General features: G+C 44.3%; 1 protein-coding gene across 3 annotated transcripts in view; it reads right to left on the bottom strand.

Moving 5' to 3' along the window:
• Positions 1-1,144: 1,144 nt before the first annotated feature.
• GOLGA1 (golgin A1) overlaps positions 1,145-19,858 on the bottom strand; it is a 38,383-nt gene continuing 19,669 nt past the window's right edge. For 2 of the 3 annotated variants that reach the window (XM_070758678.1, XM_070758679.1), the window contains exons 13-26: positions 18,303-18,398; positions 16,954-17,049; positions 15,994-16,146; positions 15,009-15,104; positions 14,173-14,268; positions 13,493-13,588; positions 12,701-12,781; positions 11,449-11,551; positions 10,665-10,825; positions 9,181-9,339; positions 7,706-7,765; positions 6,457-6,603; positions 5,273-5,359; positions 1,145-2,528 (exon numbers count right to left, since the gene is read on the bottom strand). In XM_070758678.1, the coding sequence (XP_070614779.1) occupies positions 2,448-2,528; positions 5,273-5,359; positions 6,457-6,603; positions 7,706-7,765; positions 9,181-9,339; positions 10,665-10,825; positions 11,449-11,551; positions 12,701-12,781; positions 13,493-13,588; positions 14,173-14,268; positions 15,009-15,104; positions 15,994-16,146; positions 16,954-17,049; positions 18,303-18,398 (1,512 nt within the window). In that variant the 3' untranslated portion in view covers positions 1,145-2,447. The remainder of the gene's footprint in view (positions 2,529-5,272; positions 5,360-6,456; positions 6,604-7,705; positions 7,766-9,180; positions 9,340-10,664; positions 10,826-11,448; positions 11,552-12,700; positions 12,782-13,492; positions 13,589-14,172; positions 14,269-15,008; positions 15,105-15,993; positions 16,147-16,953; positions 17,050-18,302; positions 18,399-19,858) is intronic. The other variant, XM_070758680.1, reaches the window with a different exon arrangement.

The following is a 19,858-nucleotide window of genomic DNA, read 5'->3' as shown; positions in this document are numbered from 1 at the left end:
AACATTCTTTTTTTTTTTTGCCGCAGGGAACAGGGTTTTTTTGCACCAAACAATAGCACACAACACAGCAAGAGATATGAAGTGCAGATGACAAACCCTTAAGAGACACCGTGGAAAAATATTTAGCAGGGATGAAAAGAAAAGAGGAGGGAAACGGAGATCTTGAGACAAATGTAAGTCTCCCGAAAGCTAAGACGATGAAACAGGATGAGAAAGCATATGTAGTACAGTAATACCTTGTCTTACGAACCTAATTGGTTCCCAGGGGAGGTTCGTAACGCGAAAAGTTCATAAGACGAAACATTGTTTCCCATAGGAAACAATGTAAAATGAATTAATCTGTGCAACGAAAAAACCCCCGGGGAAAAACGCCGCCGCCCGGCTGTTTCAATTGATGAAAGACGACAACCGGGCAGCAGGGCTTCTCGGCAGTGGGTTCGTAAGATGGAAAACGTTCGTTAGAAGAGGCAAAAAATTTCTGAACCCCGGGTTCGTATCTCGGGTTGTTCGTATGGCGGGGCTTTCGTATCACGAGGTACCACTGTACCACACTATGGTGGGAGACGAGGAAAGACCGCTATGTTGACTATGTCTAAAAAATGTTGGCAGCAGACAGCATGAAGCCAAATAAATTAAGGTGTCACTTTAAAAAAAGTTACACCACGGTCATGCCAATAAGCTTGAGTTTTTTCAGCGAAAACGTGCTGAGAATTGCAAACCATCGTCCCGGCGGAGAGTTGGGGGCGTGAAATGTTTACTTCTTCCTGGGAGGGGGTGCAACAGAAAATAATTGGTTTAAACAAAGCTCAGCTTTCGGACCAAGGGAGAAATCCAAGGTTTGTTTAAAAAGCAGGGAAAGCGGGCCCCTGAAACACTTTTTGTTTTGGTCAAGGAAAAAACTTCTGGTTGTACAGGTCAGGGGCCACAACTGAGCCCAAAATTTACGTCTCTAAGTGAGAAATGTGTTGCATTTTGCCCCGTTTTATGACGTCGAATCACAGGCATCGTTCAAATTAACGACATGGTTGTTTCGTTGAATCTGGCCTCCACACTTGACCCTTGTCAGAAGGTCGCCGGGGTTAATTGCCCCCCCCTCCAAGAAAAAAAATTAAAATGTACCACAAATTAGATCTCACGCAAGCCATCACATCAATCGTTTAAAAGAGTCCATTTATGTACACAGGATAGAGCAGGCCTACCCCAAGAAGCCACCAAAGGCTTTTCCTATAGACATACATACACCTGGGGGGTATAGTTTATACTTCTCGCTGTACAAAGTGCTTCTACCGGCTTCACACGCCAAAAGAACGGCGAATGGAAGCTCTTTTCTTTTTACAGAATCACTGAAAACCCTCCCATCTCGAAAGAAACGTGGGCAGCCTTTTTTTCCATTTTCATTCCGAATCGAAAAACGGGCCAAGCCTTTATCCTGCTGGTTAAAGATAACTTGTTGCTTAGCAATGGTGCAGAGAAATAGTGGTGTGGAACGGCAATTAGCAGGGGTTTTTTTGCCCCCTCCCTTCCGAAAAGGGGTCTGCTGCACCGTTTTAGCCCATCCCTAAATAGTAAAAACACTGCAGTTTTATTCGCTAAAAATATTGGTTTTGTCGGGAAAGGGGGGAAGGAAACACTGCTCTTTAAAGTTCAAAATTGGGTGAATGTGAATTTGTTTTTAAAATAAAAATAAGCAGGCAGCCATACAGGTTTTTAAACGTGCTCGCTTTTGGCCGAAGGGATGGACCGTGGCTGGAATTACCACTCATTGCTCAGATGATTTTTAAAAAACCCCTGCGCAACGCACAAATGCCGCATCGGTGGCTTCCCGTTTCTGCAAACTGGGCGGCTAACCCTTCCCTTTTGCCACCAATACATGTTTAAAAAAAATAAAATACCAAAAAATACCAAAAACCAAAACCCCAAAGCAACCTAGAGCGCCTCGAAAGCCTATTTAAAACCGTGTTTTTTTTTCTTTTAAGAGAAAAAAAAAGGAGAAAAAGAAGGGAAAAAAAGCAATAAAAGCCAGCCAGGTGAAAAAAAGTTATTTAGAGCTACTTCTCCCTCAAAACCGTTTAGTAAGCTTCAACTGAGCCTATTAGTAACCTTTCGTGATGTAGTGTGGCGGGATTGATAACACGTCGGAGGAGGCGAGAAGGATTACATCCCACTTTGGAACGGCTTCTGTATCCCTGCCGCGCATCGCTGGGAAGATAGCCCGCAAAAGGCATCTTAGATGCCACCTAGAGCAACTCTTTGGGTCCAACAAAGCAGGGGAAGAGAGACCCCCGTTTACAGGTCGGTGTTGTAATCGTCTTCCTCTTCCCCCCCCCCCCAAGTTCGTGGCGCGCTGTGCTCGCCGCCGTCGAAACCACCGTTGTTGGGTGCATCTTTTCATAGAAAATAACAACAGCAACAACCACCAAACCCAACAACCGAAGGAGGCAGAAGCTTCAGGACCACATCGTCCTTGGGTTGGAGACGGACGGTCGGACGGTCCCTTGGGGGTGGGGCTTAGACCCGAACCAGGACATCTGAAAGAAGCAAGATCGCCAGGATTAGGCAGAAGTTCTAACCGCTTTCCCAAACTTTCCTAGCCGCTTAAGGTGTGGTGGGTCAAATGAGGAGCCAGAGGCTGACTCTGTAAGCCGCGTAGAGGGGGCTGTAAAAGCACTGTGAAGCGGTATACAGTGGTACCTCTAAGAAAACTTCTACTTACGAACTTTTCTAGATAAGAACCGGATGTTCAAGATTTTTTTGCCTCTTCTGAAGAACCATTTTCCACTTACAAACCCGAGCCTCCAAAACTCTAACCAGAAAAAGCAGGGAGAAGCCTCTGTGGGGCCTCTCTGGGAATCTCCTGTGAGGAAATAGAGCCGGAAAAGGCGGGGAGAAGCCTCCGTGGGGCCTCTCTAGGAATCTTCTGGGAGGAAACAGGGCCAGAAAAGGCGGGGAGAAGCCTCCGTGGGGCCTCTCTGGGAATCTCCTGGGAGGAAATAGAGCCGGAAAAGGCAGGGAGAAGCCTCCGTGAGGCCTCTCTAGGAATCTCCTGGGAGGAAACAGAGCCGGAAAAGGTGGGGAGAAGCCTCCGTGGGGCCTCTCTAGGAATCTCCTGGGAGGAAACAAGGCTGGAAAAGGCGGGGAGAAGCCTCCATGGGACCTCTCTGGGAATCTCCTGGGAGGAAACAAGGCTGGAAAAGGCGGGGAGAAGCCTCCATGGGGCCTCTCTGGGAATCTCCTGGGAGGAAACAGGGCCTCCACCCTCCCTGTGGTTTCCCCAATCACACGCATTATTTGCTTTTACATTGATTCCTATGGGAAAAATTGCTGCTTCTTACAAACCTGGTCGCGGAATGAATTAAATTCGTAAGTAGAGGTACCACTGTATAAGTCTAAGTGCAATGGCTATTTTGGGAAGTGTGTTAATTTGTTTACAAGGGTCGCCCAGAAAGGAATGCACTCACATTTCTACAGTAATGGTACAAATGTGAAACTTTAGACAGACATTATTTGAATTGTCAGGAGTGCATGTGTAAATTTTGCCTTTCTTCAGACAGATAGCGTAGCTGCAGCCTTGTTCCGAAATGGCGTCTGTAAGTGACGTACATTACAAGCAGCATGTTGTCATGGAATTTCTCACTGCAGGGAAAGAAACTGCTGGGAACATTCACAAACGTTTGTGTGCAGGTTATGGAGAATCTGTAGTCGACAGAAGTACGGTTAGTCGCTGGGCACAGAGCGTGAGGCCACAACAGTGCAGAAATTGCTTTGTGGCCAGAAACAGGAGTGGTACCAACAGGGCATACACGCCCTTGTGTCTCACTGGAGGAAGGACATAGAACGGGACGGAGATTACGTGGGAAAATAGGGAGCATAGAAGAAACATTCTTCCTTCTTGTGTGTACGTTTCGTTGTGTTCAATAAAAAATTGTTGAAGGAAAAAAAATGTGGTGCATTATTTACTGAGCGACCCTCATATTTATTTATTTATTGGATTTCTAGACTCAGGGTAGCTCACAGCAGAAGTAAATATAAAAAAAACATATAAGAAATCTAACTTAAAATATACTCTACGAACCCCGATCCTTAAAACTAATCATCCACATACGTCCTGTCTTAGATTATACATTCAATCATCGGCCGGGGCTAGATGTTAAAATTCAATGGCCCCATTGGCAAAGGGGGAAGGCCGAGAGGGTGGGGGCAGTGCGAATCTCTGGGGGGGAGTTGATTCCAGAGGGCCGGGGCCACCACAGAGAAGGCTCTTCCTCTAGGCCTCGCCAGACGACATTGCCTGGCTGACGGGACCTGGAGAAGGCCGACACTGTGAGACCTGACCAGCTGCTGGGATACGTGAGGCAGAAGATGACCCCGTAAGTAATCTGGCCCGATGCCGTGTAGGGGCTTCATAGGTCATAACTGTTGTGGTTAGCTCTGGCCCTTCTCCTGCCCCAAGGACTGTGGATGTGGGGGAGACATCCACATGCTGCAGGCCTGTTTTGGGCCCCCCCCCGGTGGAATCTGCTGATGAAGGCTCCTCTGACCAAGAAGACATGAGTGACAGGGAGGAGAGTGGGGCAGACAGCTCAGAAGGAGATCAATTCTCTAGCTCCTCCTTGGATTCAGAACAAGAGTTAATGATACAACCACGCATGCGGAGAGCGATGCATAGGCAGCAACAACTGAGAGATTATTATCAAAGAAAATGAGGCCACCTGTGGTCGAGTGGGGCTGTGGTCATTAGGGAGGCTGCTATAAATAGCAGCCTGTGGGTTTGGCCATTGTGGAGGATTATCTGATCATTGTGTTTCGTGCCTGCCTTGCTGACTTTGACCTTTGTGTGCTGATTTTTCCCCGCTTTGAAACTAAACCAGAGCAAAGGGTGTTTCACTTTGTGAAAGAAGAAGGACTGTGAATTGCCTCACAGCTGCAAGCTAAGCATCACAGAACTGATAAGGGACTTGTACAAATGACCAGTTTGTTTGGAGACGAGTGCTCTTTGCTATCCCAAAAGAGGGCTTAGTTTAAGTGAATGTTCATTATAAAGAACATTGTTTTGAATTTTCAAACGTGTGTGTGTCTGAAATTTGTACCTGTGAATTTTTGGGAGGAGTCTGCCAGAGAGCCCGACAGAACAATAACCAACACTGAATTGCATTTGGAGACCAATCGGCAGCCAATGCAGTTCGTGGAGTGCTGGAGAGAGACATGGGCCTATCTATTCAGGGTGAACCCCATCCCATACCAGGTGTGTATCCAAGCATCACCGGCCCCTTACCTTGTACTCCAAGGTTTCCTTGACCATGTTTTCCTCCTCTGGGGAAAAGTTGAGCAGCACAGACAAAGCCTTGATCAAATGAAGTGCCTGAAATGCCACCGGAGAGACCAGATTACCAGAAACAGAAACATGTTACACAACGTAAATTGGATTGCTAAAGTAAGCCAGAGGCATCTGCACCAGGAAACCAGCTCTTAAGCATTAAAATCTAAAATAAGTTTGTCTTCTGAATTCCCAGCAGAGGGTTATGGATCATTTTTCATGTACATAAATTATAAATGTGCCAAAATTTAAAAGCGCCGTTTCGATGTTTGACTTAGAAAGCCTAAACTTTACTGTAGATGTTCCAAGTTTGAGATGTGCCGTACGGTTTATAAACAGAGGTACTTTGTCAAGGTAAATAACCACTTTGCTCATCTCCACTGACCTTTTCTCACCTTCCTTTAATAAAGACCCTGCAAAAGGGAGAAATTCTTAACCTGATCCCCCTTAGTTGAAATTGCTCAAGGTGTTCCACATTTATGCTGGAATACACACACACACACACACACACACAAACATACACCTAGGGGTGTTACCATGTCTTACCCCACAGTATTTTTCGCCAGATATACTGGAACATACATACATACATACATACTGTACAGACAGACAGACAAGATAGATAGACAAGATAGATGGATGGATGAATAGAGACTCAATATGAATATTATTAGATGATAGAGATAGAGAGATAGACTCAGTATATTACTAGATAGACAGATAGATAGACAGACAGACAGACAGACATCTAATCTATTTTTCTATCTATCGAAATATAATAGATAAATCGATTAGATTGATTGATTGATTGATTGATTGACAGACAAACAGACAGACAGACACACAAGATCGACAGATAGGCAGATAGACATACAAGATAGACAGAGAGGCAGACAGACTAGATAGATAGATAGATAGATAGATAGATAGATAGATAGATAGATAGATAGAGAGATAGAGAAAGAGCATAGATAAATAAGATTAGATAGATAGATAGGTAGATAGATGGATGGATGGAGGGAGGGAGGGAGGGAGAGAAGGAAGGAAGGAAGGAAGGAAGGAAGGAAGAAGAAGAAAGAAAGAAAGAAAGAAAGAAAGAAAGAAAGAAAGAAAGAAAGGAAAGGAAAGATTCCCCCCTTTACCTCCGATTCCCGGCAGGACATAAATTTTAGCACCACGTGCTTCAGATACTCAAAGTTGATCTCTCGGGAATCGCTCAGATCCGAGTTGTTTGTTACAGTCAAACCAGCCGTGGGGACTTCAGGGACTTCACCATCAGGTCTAATTTTCTGAAAAGAGGAAAACAACGATTGGGTTGAAGAGCAAGAGAGAACCAAGCGTCGTGCAGAGTGCAAAAGTCGTGTTGTGTCTTCAGAGTGGTTGTCAGGGGTCTATGCTATCGAACACTGCACCAAGAAAAACCCCAGGGTCTCGATCTACATAATCCAAGCAAGAGAATGTTTATTATTTAATTTCTTTTATTTCCCCAAAACAAGGCCTCCCCTGATAATAAGCCCCAATCAGGCTTTTGAGTGCATGGCAATAAAGCCAAGCACTTATTTCATATACGACATAGTCTTATTTTCGGGAAAACATGGTATATAAAATATAAAATATTTTTTAAAAGATATAAGAATAATGAGAAATTACGGGCGGGGAAAAGGGTGTGTGAAATACATAACTGTATTTTTTGGAATATAAGATGCACTCCAATATAAGATGGACATATCAGTGCATCTTATACATCGGATACAGCCATTTTGGGCCTCACAAAAGACCCGCAACAATCTGGGTCCTCATTTTATCCACTGCAGAAAGACAAGGCTGAGTCAATCTTGAACAGCTCAGGATCGAACTGCTGGCAGTGGGCAGAACTAACCTACAATACTACAGTGTAACCACTGGGCCACAATGGCCCTTCCTTCCTTCCTTCCCTCCCTCCCTCCCTCTCTCTTTCCTGTCTTCTTTTTTATTTTTCTTTCTTTTTCTCCTTCCTTCCCTTCCCTTCCCTCCTCTCCTCTTTCTTTCTTTCTCTCCTTCCTTCTTTCTTTCTTTCTTTCCCTCCCTCCCTCCTGCCCGCCTTCCTTCCTTCCCTCTTCTCCTCTTTCTTTCTTTCTTTCTTTCTTTCTTTCACTCCTTCCTTCTTTCTTTCTTTCTTTCTTTCCCTCCCTCCCGCCTTCCTTCCTTCCCTTCCCAGTGCTTTGCAGCCCTCTATAAGCAGTTTAAAAAGCGTCAGCCTCTTGCACTTCAACAATCTCAGAAGGATGGAAGGCTGAGTTAACCTTGAGCCCTGGGTGAGATTTGAACTGCAAAATTACAGGCAGCTGGCAGCCTGCACTCTGACCACTGTGTCACCATGGATAAATTTTATCCGGAAAGGTCAATACTCACCAGTTCTTTCTGCAAAGTTTTTTTCAGTTCTGCCATTCTCTGTTGCAGCTGTTTTATCATCTAGTGGGGAAGAGAGAGGGGGGGGAAATGGTGAGGAGGAAATCTTGAATCCCCCAAACTTCAAAAAAAAAAAAAAGTTACTGAGCATTCCCTGAGCATCTTCAGAAAGCAGGACACACAAGAACTGAGCAAATACATGGTCTGTCTGTCTATCTATCAGTCTATCTATCTATCTATCTATCTATCTATCTATCTATCTATCTATCTATCTATCTATCTATCTATCTATCTATCTATCTAATCTTTCTTTCTATCTACCTACCTACCTACCTACCTACCTCTCTCTCTATCTATCTATCCACCCACCCACCTACCCACCCACCCATCTATCTATCATCTACCATGTTTCCCCCAAAATAAGACTGTCTTATATTTTTTTGAACCCTGAAATAAGGGTTTGGCCTTATCACCATCACTAAAAAGCCCAATTGGGCTTATTATCAGGGGATGACTTATTTTGGGGGAAACAGAGTAGTCCTTTTCTTGATCAGGGGTGGAAAATCCCAGGACCCTTGGCTCAAATCTTGGTGACTCTTTTATTTATTTATTTTATTTATTTATTTATTGGATTTGTATGCCGCCCCTCTCCGTGGACTCGGGGCGGCTAACAACAGTGACAAAAACAGAATGTAAAAATCCAATACTAAAACAGCTAAAAACCCTTGTTATAAAACCAATCAAAACCGCGGCAACTATATGCCGCCCAATTAACAATCTTAACCTTTTAGAACTATTATAGTTCAGTGGGGGGAAGGGGTTGGGAGGAAGACCCAGATGATTTAAAGGAAATCGAATTATAGAAATATAGTACTTTAGTCATAATAGGGTATGATTTTGATATGTATATTGACTAGACAAAGTGTAAATGAATAGAACAATCATATTATACTCGCAAGTACATGTTATAATAATGTTGTCAACTAAGATGTATCTTCCTCCCTTTGTATATAACTCTTTGTAAATTAATAAAAATTATTTAAAAAAAACACCACCAATCATACATACAAACATACTATGCATAAATTGTAGAAGCCTAGGGGGAAAGATTATCTTAGTTCCCCCATGCCTGATGGCAGAGGTGGGTTTTAAGAAGCTTACGAAAGGCGAGGAGGGTGGGGGCTATTCTAATCTCTGGGGGGAGTTGGTTCCAGAGGGCCGGGGCCGCCACAGAGAAGGCTCTTCCCCTGGGCCCCGCCAAATATTTTACCAATATTTCTAGGCAGAAATGTGGAGGGTATAATTGGCAGGAACTCTTGGATGGAGCCTCCTTGTCAGGCGGCGGTGTGCTTGCAAAAGAGTCCATCCGAATTCGTCTTGGGAGTAAAACGTGTGAGACAAGAGTCATTGGAGAAGGCGGAGGGCCAGGGGGGGAAAAGGGAAAGAAAAAGAGGTACCAAGACCAACCCAGTCTTCACCTTGTTTTTTTCTACTAGCTGCTGCTCCAGGTCTTGGTTCTCCTTCTGGAGTTGGACGGCATCTGAGGAAACCAGTTCTCCGTTGGGTTCCTGCTCCCCATCTTCCGAAAGGTGCAACTGGTCTTCCAAAGTCACAGGTGCCAGTTCTAACACAGCAGCCTTGGCCAGTAGGAAGGAACAGAGAACATAAGAAGAACATAAGGACGTAAGAAGAGCCATGCTGAATCGGGCCAAAGCCCCTCGAGTCCAGCATTCTGTGTCCCACAGTGGTACATGGGGATCTTGAGCAGAAAGAGATGGCAAGACCCTCCCTTTCCCTGGACCCCCAACAAATGGGGCCCAAGGGAACCCTGCCTGGCACAACAAAAGATAGAGGTGGCGCTTGGAAGAGGAAGGAAGGAAGGAAGGAAGGAAGGAAGGAAGGAAGGAAGGAAGGAAGGAAGGAAGGAAGGAAGGAAAAATAGGAAGGGAGGGAGGGAAGGAAGAAATGTAAGAACCTAAGAAGAGCCATGCTGAATGGGGCCAAAGCCCATCGAGTCCAGCATTCTGTGTCCCACAGTGACCCCACCAATTGTCCATGGGGATCTTGAGCAGAAAGAGAAGGCAAGACCCTCCCTTTCCATGGACCCCCAACAAATGGGACCCAAGGGAACCCTGCCTGCCTCAACCAACATAGAGGCGGCACATGGACATCCGTTTCAATCCCCACCTATAATACACTTGGCATCCATGAATCTGTGTGTTTTAGTTTTAGTTTGTTTTTCTTTTAGTTTTAGCTTATGTTTTAGTTTAAGCTTTAGTTTAGCTTTAGGTTTAGCTTTAGTTTGTTGTTGTTTTAGTTTGTGTTTTAATTTGTGTTTTAGTTTTAGTTTAGTTTAGTTTTAGCTTTAGTTAATTGACTTTTATGCCACCCAATCCTATGGGACTCAGGGCACCTTACAACAATAAGCATTACAAAAAGTCAAATATAAAAAAATAAAAACAGTAAAAAAACTTGTTAGACTAGCAATAAAAACCCTAACAATCTATCCAATCAAACACATATATATACAAGTCAATCACAATTCGGCCATGCTTAGATGTTAAAACTCACGGCCCCTAGGCCTGCCGGCAAAGCCAGGACTTCACGGCCTTTCGGAAGGCCAGTAGTGTGGGAACAGAATGGACATCAGGGGGGTAGTTAGTTCCATATGGACGGGGCCTCCACAGGGAAGGCCCTTCCCCGCGGTCCTGCCAACCTGCCTTGCTTAGTCGAAGGAACCTGGAGAAGGCCAATCCTGTGTGATCTAATTAGTCTCTGGGAGGTGTCTCCAAGCAGGACACGAAAGTCTCCAAGCAGGACACGAAAGCAGTTGCTCTCTGGATTTTTCTATCCGCTGCATTTTGCCCAAGAGCCTGTGCCAAAATTCCCACCCCTTCCCTGCGGAACCTTCGACCTGTTCAAAGATACAGGATGGGAATGCCTGTGGATTAAATCCACTCACTTGCTTCTCGCTGACGAACAGGCGCTCGTGCTGTTCCTGGAGCTGCGCCTGGAGAACTCGCAGCTGCTCTTGCATGGCAGCTTCCTTCTCCGCAGCCTGGCCCTGGCACGTTTGGAGGCTGGATTGCAGCTGGTGCATCTGCAGCAAAAGCAGGTCGTGGCCTGGAGAGAAAAAAAGGGACAGAGTGAACGAAGAGTTGGGGAGGAGCCACTTCTGGGCTCCCATCCGACCTGAGTCCTTGGAGAGGGGCAGCATATAAATCTAATAAATCCAATGAATGAATGAATGAATGAATGAATGAATGAATGAATGAATGAATGAATGAATGAATGAATGAAACAAGTGCATGCAATAAACTGGTTAACTCTAAAGAATTTAAACATTTAAATATGTTCAAGGGTTAAAATAAGGTCCAGGAGGGAAGTGTTTTTAATAGGAAAGTGAACCCAAGAACAAGGGGGCACAATCGGAGGTTAGTTGGGGGAAAGATCAGCAGACGTGGTTGGTGAATCCACAGTCACTGAATGTAAACCTGCCTGGGATAAACATAGATCCATCCTAAGATAAAACACAGGAAATAGTATAAGGGCAGACGAGATGGACCAGGAGGTCTTTTTCTGCCGTCAATCTTCTATGATTCTATGTTTCTAATTTCATGCTGGCAGCGTTCCTCTCCAATGAGCCACAGATGAGAGAAGAAGTGAAAAAACTGGCACATAAAATGACAGATTTTGCGAGAAACAAAAAAATTGCTTTCTCCTCTGGTGCTGGCAAACAGTCTCACCTTGCTTTAAGGATTTGGCCTCTTCCTCCCGTTTCAGGAGACTCTCTGTTTTAGCTGCAGTCTCTTGCTCCTTTCCCCGTAATGACACGGTCAGATCTGAAACCTGATAAGAAGGAGGAGGAGGAGGAGGAGAGGGAGAGGAAGAAGAAGAAGAAGAAGAGGAGGAGGAGGAGGAGGAGGAGGAGGAGGAGGGAGAAGAAGAGGAGGAGGAGGAAGAAGAAGAGGAGGAGGAGGAGGAAGAAGAGGAGGAGGAGGAAGAAGAAGAAGAAGAAGAAGAGAGGAGGAAGAGGAGGAGGAGGAAGAATCCATCAGTTGTCAGAACAAGATTGCCTCCCTTTAGCATTGTCGCTAGTACATCTGGTTAAAACCCATCCTTTTCAAAATTCCCTCAGGTATTTCCCAGTGCCAGGTCTCCACACAAGGCTAATGAAGGAAGAAACAAAGACTCTGTTTTTAGTCCTGCCCTGCCATGCCCACTGCCAGTAGTTCGATCCTGACCGGCGCAAGGTTTATTCAGCCTTTCAGTAAAATGAGGACTCAGATTGTTGGGCCCAATAAACTGACAGTAAACGGCTTAGAGAGGGCTGTAAAGCGGTATATAAGTCGAAATGTTTTGTCTGTCTGTCTGTCTGTCTGTCTATCTATCTCCATCCATCCCTCCCCCTTTCTTTTTATCTGTTCTCTGAAGTGGTATATAAGTGCTCGTGCTCTCTCTCTCTCTCTCTCTCTCTCTATCTATCTATCTCTCTATCTCTACCTGCCTACCTACCTACATACCTATCTTATTTCTGATCTATCTATCTATCTATCTATCTACCTACCTACCTATCCTATTTCTGATTTATTTATCTATCTATCAATCTATCTATCTATCTATCTACCTACCTACCTATCCTATTTCTGATTTATCTATCTATCTATCTATCTATCTATCTATCTATCTATCTTTCTATCTATCTATCTATCTATCTATCTATCTATCTATCTATCTATCTATTTATCTATCCATTTATCCATCCCTCTCTCTCCCTCTCCCCCTCTCTTTATCTAGTCATTCACCCATCTATCTGTCATCTATCTGGAGTTTGATCCTGACTGACTCAAGGTTGACTCAGCCTTCCATCCTTCCGAGGTGGGTAAAATGAGGACCCAGGCAAGTGGCTGACTCTGTAAACCGCTTAGAGAGGGCTGCAAAGCACTGAGAAGCGGTATATAAGTCTAAGGGCTATAACTACTGCTATCCACTCCCTACCTGTTGCTGCAGTGACTTGCTCTGTTCCTGCGTCTCCTCCAAGGCCTGGATGACCTCTGCATTGCTGCTCAGTTGTGCCTGCTGAAGAAACAAGAGTTCTGGGGTGAGGAGGCAGATCGTTCCCAATAAGCGAGGAAGGAAGCAAGAGGGGGAGAAGATCAGCCCCCTACCAGAAATAAACCCACATCAAGCCAGGAGAGATGCTTCCCTCATGCCACGGATCAGAACTAAGGGTTCCCCTTGACTTGCAACAGTGACCGTTCAAAATTACAACAGCACTGGAAAGAAAAAGAGACTTATGACCATTTTTCACACTTACGACGGTTGCAGTGTCACGTGACCAAAATTCGGACTTCCGATAGACAATTGATCTTGTATTCAAAATGAATGAAATTGGCTAAATGTTGGGTTTATTTGTATAAAAATAGGTTAATTCCATTTAATGAAATGTACTAAATAAGTACGTTTATGTTTAGAATTTAGGGAAATATTTTGTTTGTTGAATATATTGAAAAGGGTTATCAGCAAAATAAACCAATAAGCATTAATTTTTTCAGTTCAATTTTCATTTCAATGTGTGCAGAAATGTTCAAACTTGTTCCCAAGTGAAAAAAGCTTTCAAAAAGACCAAATATAAGTACCTAAAATGAACAATTTGCGGTCCGGGTCAAATAGACCCGGGAACATAACATTAGGGTGTATTGTCGAACAGAACACAAGGGTTAAAGGCCACAATTCCTGGTGCGGCATACTGGACACAGGCCCCACCATGATTAAAATCTCGGCTCTCACCTTGACTCTTTCCGATTCAGACTCTTGTTGTCTTAAGGAACTTTCTAAACCTCCACATCTGTCCTTAAGTTTGGCGTTTTCTTTCTCCAGCCGGCTCTGCGCAGGAAGAGGAAGACATGCTCCAATGAAGGGCTGCAAATTTTTTCACTGTGGGTGTGGCTTATTGTGTGGGCATGGCTTGTCGGCCATGTGAACAGGTGGGAGTGGATTGATGATCATAGAAAAATAGAAGATCGACGGCAGAAAAAGACCTCATGGTCCATCTCGTCTGCCCTTATACTATTTCCTGTATTTTATCTTAGGATGGATCTATGTTTATCCCAGGCATGTTTACATTCAGTCACTGTGGATTTACCAACCACGTCTACTGGAAGTTTGTTCCAAGGATCTACTACCCTTCCAGTGAAATAATATTTTTCTGATCTTTAACATATTTAAACGTTTCGATCGTGTCCCCCCTTTTCCTTCTGTCCTCCAGACTATACAGATGGAGTTCATTGAGTCTTTCCTGATACGTTTTATGCTTAAGACCTTCCACCATTCTTGTAGCCCGTCTTTGGACCCCTTCAATTTTATCCATCTCTTTTTGTAGGTGAGGTCTCCAGAATTGAACACAGTACTATTCCAAATGTGGTCTCCCCAGCGCTCTATACAGCGGAATCACAATCTCCCTCTCTCACCTTGACTCTTTCCGATTCAGACTCTTGTTGTCTTAAGGAACTTTCTAAACCTCCACATCTGTCCTTAAGTTTGGCGTTTTCTTTCTCCAGCCGGCTCTGCGTAGGAAGAGGAAGACATACAAATGCCTGGAGGCAGAGAAATTGCACTCCACCTGACGCCCCCGGGCTCCAGTGAAGGGCTGCAATTTTTTTTATTGCCACTGTGGGCGTGGCTTATTCTGTGGGCGTGGCTTGCCAGCCATGTGACCAGGTGGGAGTGGCTTGACGATCATAGAAACATATAAACATAGACGATCGATGGCAGAAAAAGACCTCAGGGTCTCTCTAGTCTGCCCTTATACTATTTCCTGTGTTTTATCTTAGGATGGATATATGTATATCCCAGGTACGTTTCAATTCAGTTCCTGTGGGTTTACCAACCACGTCTGCTGGAAGTTTGTTCCAAGGATCTACTACTCTTTCAGTGAAATAATATTTTCTCACGTTGCTTCTGATCTTTCCCCCAACTAACCTCAAATTGTGCCCCCTTGTTCTTGGGTTCACTTTCCTATTAAAAACACTTTGGAACCTTATTTATCCCTTTAACATATTTAAATGTTTCGATCATGTCCCCCCTTTTCCTTCTGTCCTCCAGACTATACAGATTGAGTTCATGAAGTCTTTCCTGATACGTTTTACGCTTAAGACCTTCCACCATTCTTGTAGCCCGTCTTTGGACCCGTTCAATTTTATCCATCTCTTTTTGTAGGTGAGGACTCCAGAATTGAACACAGTATTATTCCAAATGTGGTCTCCCCAGCGCTCTATACAGCGGGATCACAATCTCCCTCTCTCACCTTGACTCTTTCCGATTCAGACTCTTGTTGTCTTAAGGAACTTTCTAGACTACCGCATCTGTCCTTAAGTTTGGCGTTTTCTTTCTCCAGCCGGCTCTGCGTAGGAAGAGGAAGACATACAAATCCAATAAATAATAATAATAATAATAATAATAGGAAGACCTACAAATGCCAGTAAAGGGCAGCAATTTTTTTTACTACCACTGTGGGTGTGGCTTGCCAGCCATGTGACCAGGTGGGAGTGGCTTGACACTCATGTGACCAGGCGGTGGCTTAACAGTCATGTGACTGGCTTAAAGGTGGCCACCTTGACGTCACTCATGTCAAGGATTTGGGTTGGGGTGCCTGGCCTCTCCTGGCCTCAAAGAGATACAATTTCCCCATCTATTTACTATTACTGAACATCCAAAATATACTATTTAATTCTATGTATATATGCCCTATCTGCCACAGGCACACAAAAATAGACATTATCTACTCCAACCCAAACTTCCCCTCCTGCGTTGGTTTTGGGTTGGAGGCCTTTTCTGTACTCTTATTGATTGATTGATTGATTGATTGATTGAATTTGTATGCCGGCCCTCTCCGTGAACTCGGGGCGGCTAACAACAGTGGTAAAAACAGCATGTGACAATCCAATACTAAAAACAGCTAAAAACACTTGTTATAAAACAAATCATACATACAGACATACCATGCATGAATTGTAAAGGCCTAGGGGGAAAGAGTATCTCAGTTCCCCCATGCCTGGCGGCAGAGGTGGGTTTTAAGGAGCTTACGAAAGGCAAGGAGGGTGGGGGCTATTCTAATCTCTGGGGGGAGTTGGTTCCAGAGGACTGGGGCCGCCACAGAGAAGGCTCTTCCCCTGGGTCCCTCCACACCGTCCAAGCTTATTCCACGGAGATGATTGTATGTGTGTGTGTGTGTCACAGACTGCTTTGAAACGGAAAATCAGCCAGAAGGCCAAGAAAAAAGTCCAACTCACAGACTTCTGCTGGGCAGCCTCCCTTTCCAACATCTGGGCAGCTTCAAGGTCAGAAACCTGCTTTTCCAGCTGATTCACTTGGTCCCTCCACTGGGACTGCATGGAAGTGACGGTTTCCTGGGATTTGACCCGCTCAGACTCCAGATCCGCTTGCTAATGAGAGAGGAGAGGAAGAGGAGACAGAAAGGTGTTAAATGGGGAAAGGGAAGGGATGATGAAAGGGAAAGGGGGGAAAGGGAAGGAGGGGAAGGGGGGGAAGGAAGGGAAGAAAGGAGAAAGAAAGGGAAGGGGAGAAAGGAGAAAGGAGAAAGGAAAGGAGGAGGAAGAGGAGGAGGAGGGAGAGGAGGAGGAGGAGGAGGGAGAAGAGAAGGAGGAAAGAAGGAAAGAAGAGAGAAAGAAAGTAAGAAAAAAGAAAGAAAGAAAAAGAAAGAGTGAAAGAAAAAGAGAGAAAGAAAGAAACAAAGAGAAAGAAAGAAAGAAAAAAGAAAATAAGGAAGGAAAGAAAGAAAGAAAAAGAAAAAAAGAAAAAAGGAAGTAAGTAAGGAAAGAAAGAAAGAAAAAAGGAAGTAAGTAAGAAAGGAAGGAAGGAAAGAAAGAAAAAGAAAGAAAAAAGGAAGGAAAGAAAGAAAGAAGGAAAGAAAGAAAGAAAAAAGTAAGTAAGGAAAGAAAGAAAGAAAGAAAGAAAGAAAGAAAGAAAGAAAGAAAGAGAGGTGACTACCACCCCATGAGGTGCATAACTGCTTAGAAGAATTATCTGAGGCAATGAGAGAGAAAGCCAAGTTTCAGGAAAGACTTGGAACATAATCTGGCCCCGGAATCACCTTGAATTCCCGAGGATGATTTAACTTCAGGCCAAAGAGACAAACCCCTTTTGCATCTTCTCGCTGCCTGTCGAGAATCCTCCCTCTCGGCCCCATTCGGAGCAACGTTACCAGAAATGGAATCTCTCGGGCTGCTTACCAGCTTTTGGATCTGCAATTCTTTCCCTCTGAGCTCATCTTGGCTGCAGGCCACGGTCTCCTTGGCGAGACGAAGGGCTTGCTCCAAATCCTGCAGCTACAAAGAAGGATAAAAACCTAGAAGATTGATGGCAGAAAAAGACCTCCTGGTCCATCTGCCCTGATACTATTTCCTGTATTTTATCTTAGGATGGATCTATGTTTTTCCCAGGCAGGTTTAAATTCAGTTCCTGTGCATTGACCAACCACGTCTGCTGGAAGTTTGTTCCAAGCCTCTACTACTCTGTCGGTAAAACAATATTTTCTCACGTTGCTTCTGATCTTTCCCCCAACTAACCTCAGATTGTGCCCCCTTGTTCTTAGGTTCACTTTCCTGTTAAAAACACTTCCCTCCTGAACCTTATTTAACCCTATAACATATTTAAATGTTTCGATCATGTCCCCCCTTTTCCTTCTGTCCTCCAGACTCTACAGATGGAGTCCATGAAGTCTTTCCCGATCAGTTTTATGCTTAAGACCTTCCACCATTCTTGTAGTCCGTCTTTGGACCCGTTCAATTTTATCAATATTTCTTTGTATGTGAGGTCTCCAGAACTGAGCACAGTATTCCAAATGTGGCCTCACCAGTGACCAGTTAGGTCCCACAGAGTGGGCCTTCTCTGGGTCCCGTCAACTAAACAATGTTGTTTGGCGGGCCCCAGGGGAAGAGCCTTCTCTGTGGCGGCCCCGACTCTCTGGAACCAGCTCCCCCCAGGGATTAGAACTGCCCCCACTCTCCTTGCCTTTTGTAAACTCCTCCAAACCCACTTTTGTCATCAGGCATGGGGGAACTGAGATATCTCCCCCGGGCCTATACAATTTATGTATGGTATGTTTGTACGTATGTCTGCTTAATAATGGGGTTTTTAAAATATTTTAAATTTTAAATTATTAGATTTGTTATGAACTGCTTTATTGTGTTGTGAGCCGCCCCGAGTCTACGGAGAGGGGCGGCATACAAATCTAATTAATTAATTAATTAATTAATTAATTAATTAATTAATTAATAAGTAAATAAGTAAGTAAATAAATAAGTAAACAAATAAGTAAGTAAGTAAATAAATAAGTAAACAAATAAGTAAGTAAGTAAATAAGTAAGTAAGTAAGTACGGTAAGTAAGTAAGTAAGTAAGTAAGTAAATAAGTAAATAAGTAAGTAAGTAAATAAATAAATATAGCGGGATCACAATCTCCCTAGCCAAGGAGAGGATGTTCTTCCTTGACCTCCCGGCTCCTCCTCCCGTCTTCTCCTCCTCCCCTCCCACCCGGCCAAGGATCCCAGGAAAGCCTTTATTTATTTATTTATTTTAACCTGCTGCGATCTGCTCGCTCGGAGGCTGCGGAGGGATTCCTCGCTCTCCCGCCGGTCTGCTTCTTCCCTGGCCAACTTGCTGTTCAGCTGGTTGATCTGCGGAATGACACGTACACCCTGCAGGTGAGTCGTCACTCAAGGAAGCGGGCATCCCCCACCCCCGCGCAACCTGGGACGGTTGCGTTCTTTCCCCACCAAGAACAGGAACACAATAGCCAGGTTGCGTGCAGTGATGTACTTCAACAACACTTCGCAGTGAATAGGCACACACAACAATCTGCAAACATTTTGTGGTTTTTTTGGGCAAGCAACCAGCTATTTAAATTGGGGCCCCAATTTAAAAAGAACATTGATAAACTAGAGCAAGTTCAGAGTAGAGTTACAAGGATGGCGAGTGGTGTGGAAACCATGCCTTATGAGGAATCCCAGCGACCGGTTAGGTCCCAGAGTAGTTGGCCTTCTCCGGATCCCGTCGACGAAACAATATCGTCTGGCAGGACCCAGGGGAAGAGCCTTCACTGTGGTGGCCCCAGCCCTCTGGAATCAACTCCCCCCAGAGATTAGGATTGCCCCCACCCTCCTTGCCTTTCACAAACTCCTTAAAACACATCTCTGTCATCAGGCATGGGGGAATTGATTCCCCTGGGCCGTTCCGTTTTATCTATGGTTTGTATGAGATGTATGATTGCTTTTATATTAAGGGTTTTAAATTCTTTTAACTATTGGATTTGTACTGTTTTTATTGTTGTGAGCCACCCCGGGTCTTCGGAGAGGGGCGGCATACAAATCTAATTAATAATAATAATAATAATAATAATAATAATAATAATAATAATGCTCTGAAGTCGGAAGTCCCACAGTAGTTTTGCTTGCTCATTTTCGACCACTTTTTCGGGCTTATGATCCCATCAGTTCTTTGCAACTACCATTTACCAGTGGCAAAGAACTGGTGGGACAATAAGCCCGAAAAAGTGGTCGAAAATGAGCAAGCAAAACTACTGTGGGACTTCCGACTTCCGACTGACCGAATTCTGAAGCATAACACACCAGACATTGTGATCGTGGAGAAAAAGAAAGTATGGATCATTGACATCGCAATCCCAGGAGACAGCAGAATTGAGGAGAAGCAGCTAGAGAAATTAGTGAAATATGAAGATCTAAAAATCGAGCTGCAACAACTCTGGCATAAGCCCGTGAAAGTGGTCCCAGTGGTACTTGGCACGCTGGGCGCAGTGGCAAAGGATCTCAGCAGACATTTGAAAACCATTGGAATTGACAAAACCTCCATCTGTCAATTGCAAAAGGCCGCTTTACTGGGATCGGCACATATAATTTGCCGCTACATCACGCAGTCCTAGGTGCTTGGGAAGCGCCCGACTGGTGATGACATACGAAATCCAGCATAGTGATCTCGTTTGCTGTGTTGTACTGACATAATAATAATAATAATAATAATAATAATAATAAAGGAGGATCTAGGGATGTTTAATCTGCAAAGGAGAAGACTGAGAGGAGACTTGATAGCTGTCTACAAATATCTGAAGGGCTGTCACAGA

This window comes from Erythrolamprus reginae, chromosome 8 (genome assembly GCF_031021105.1).
Source record: "Erythrolamprus reginae isolate rEryReg1 chromosome 8, rEryReg1.hap1, whole genome shotgun sequence".
Lineage (NCBI taxonomy): Eukaryota > Metazoa > Chordata > Lepidosauria > Squamata > Dipsadidae > Erythrolamprus > Erythrolamprus reginae.
Note: the sequence above shows the minus strand (reverse complement) of the source record. Positions and strands in the feature narration are given on the sequence as shown.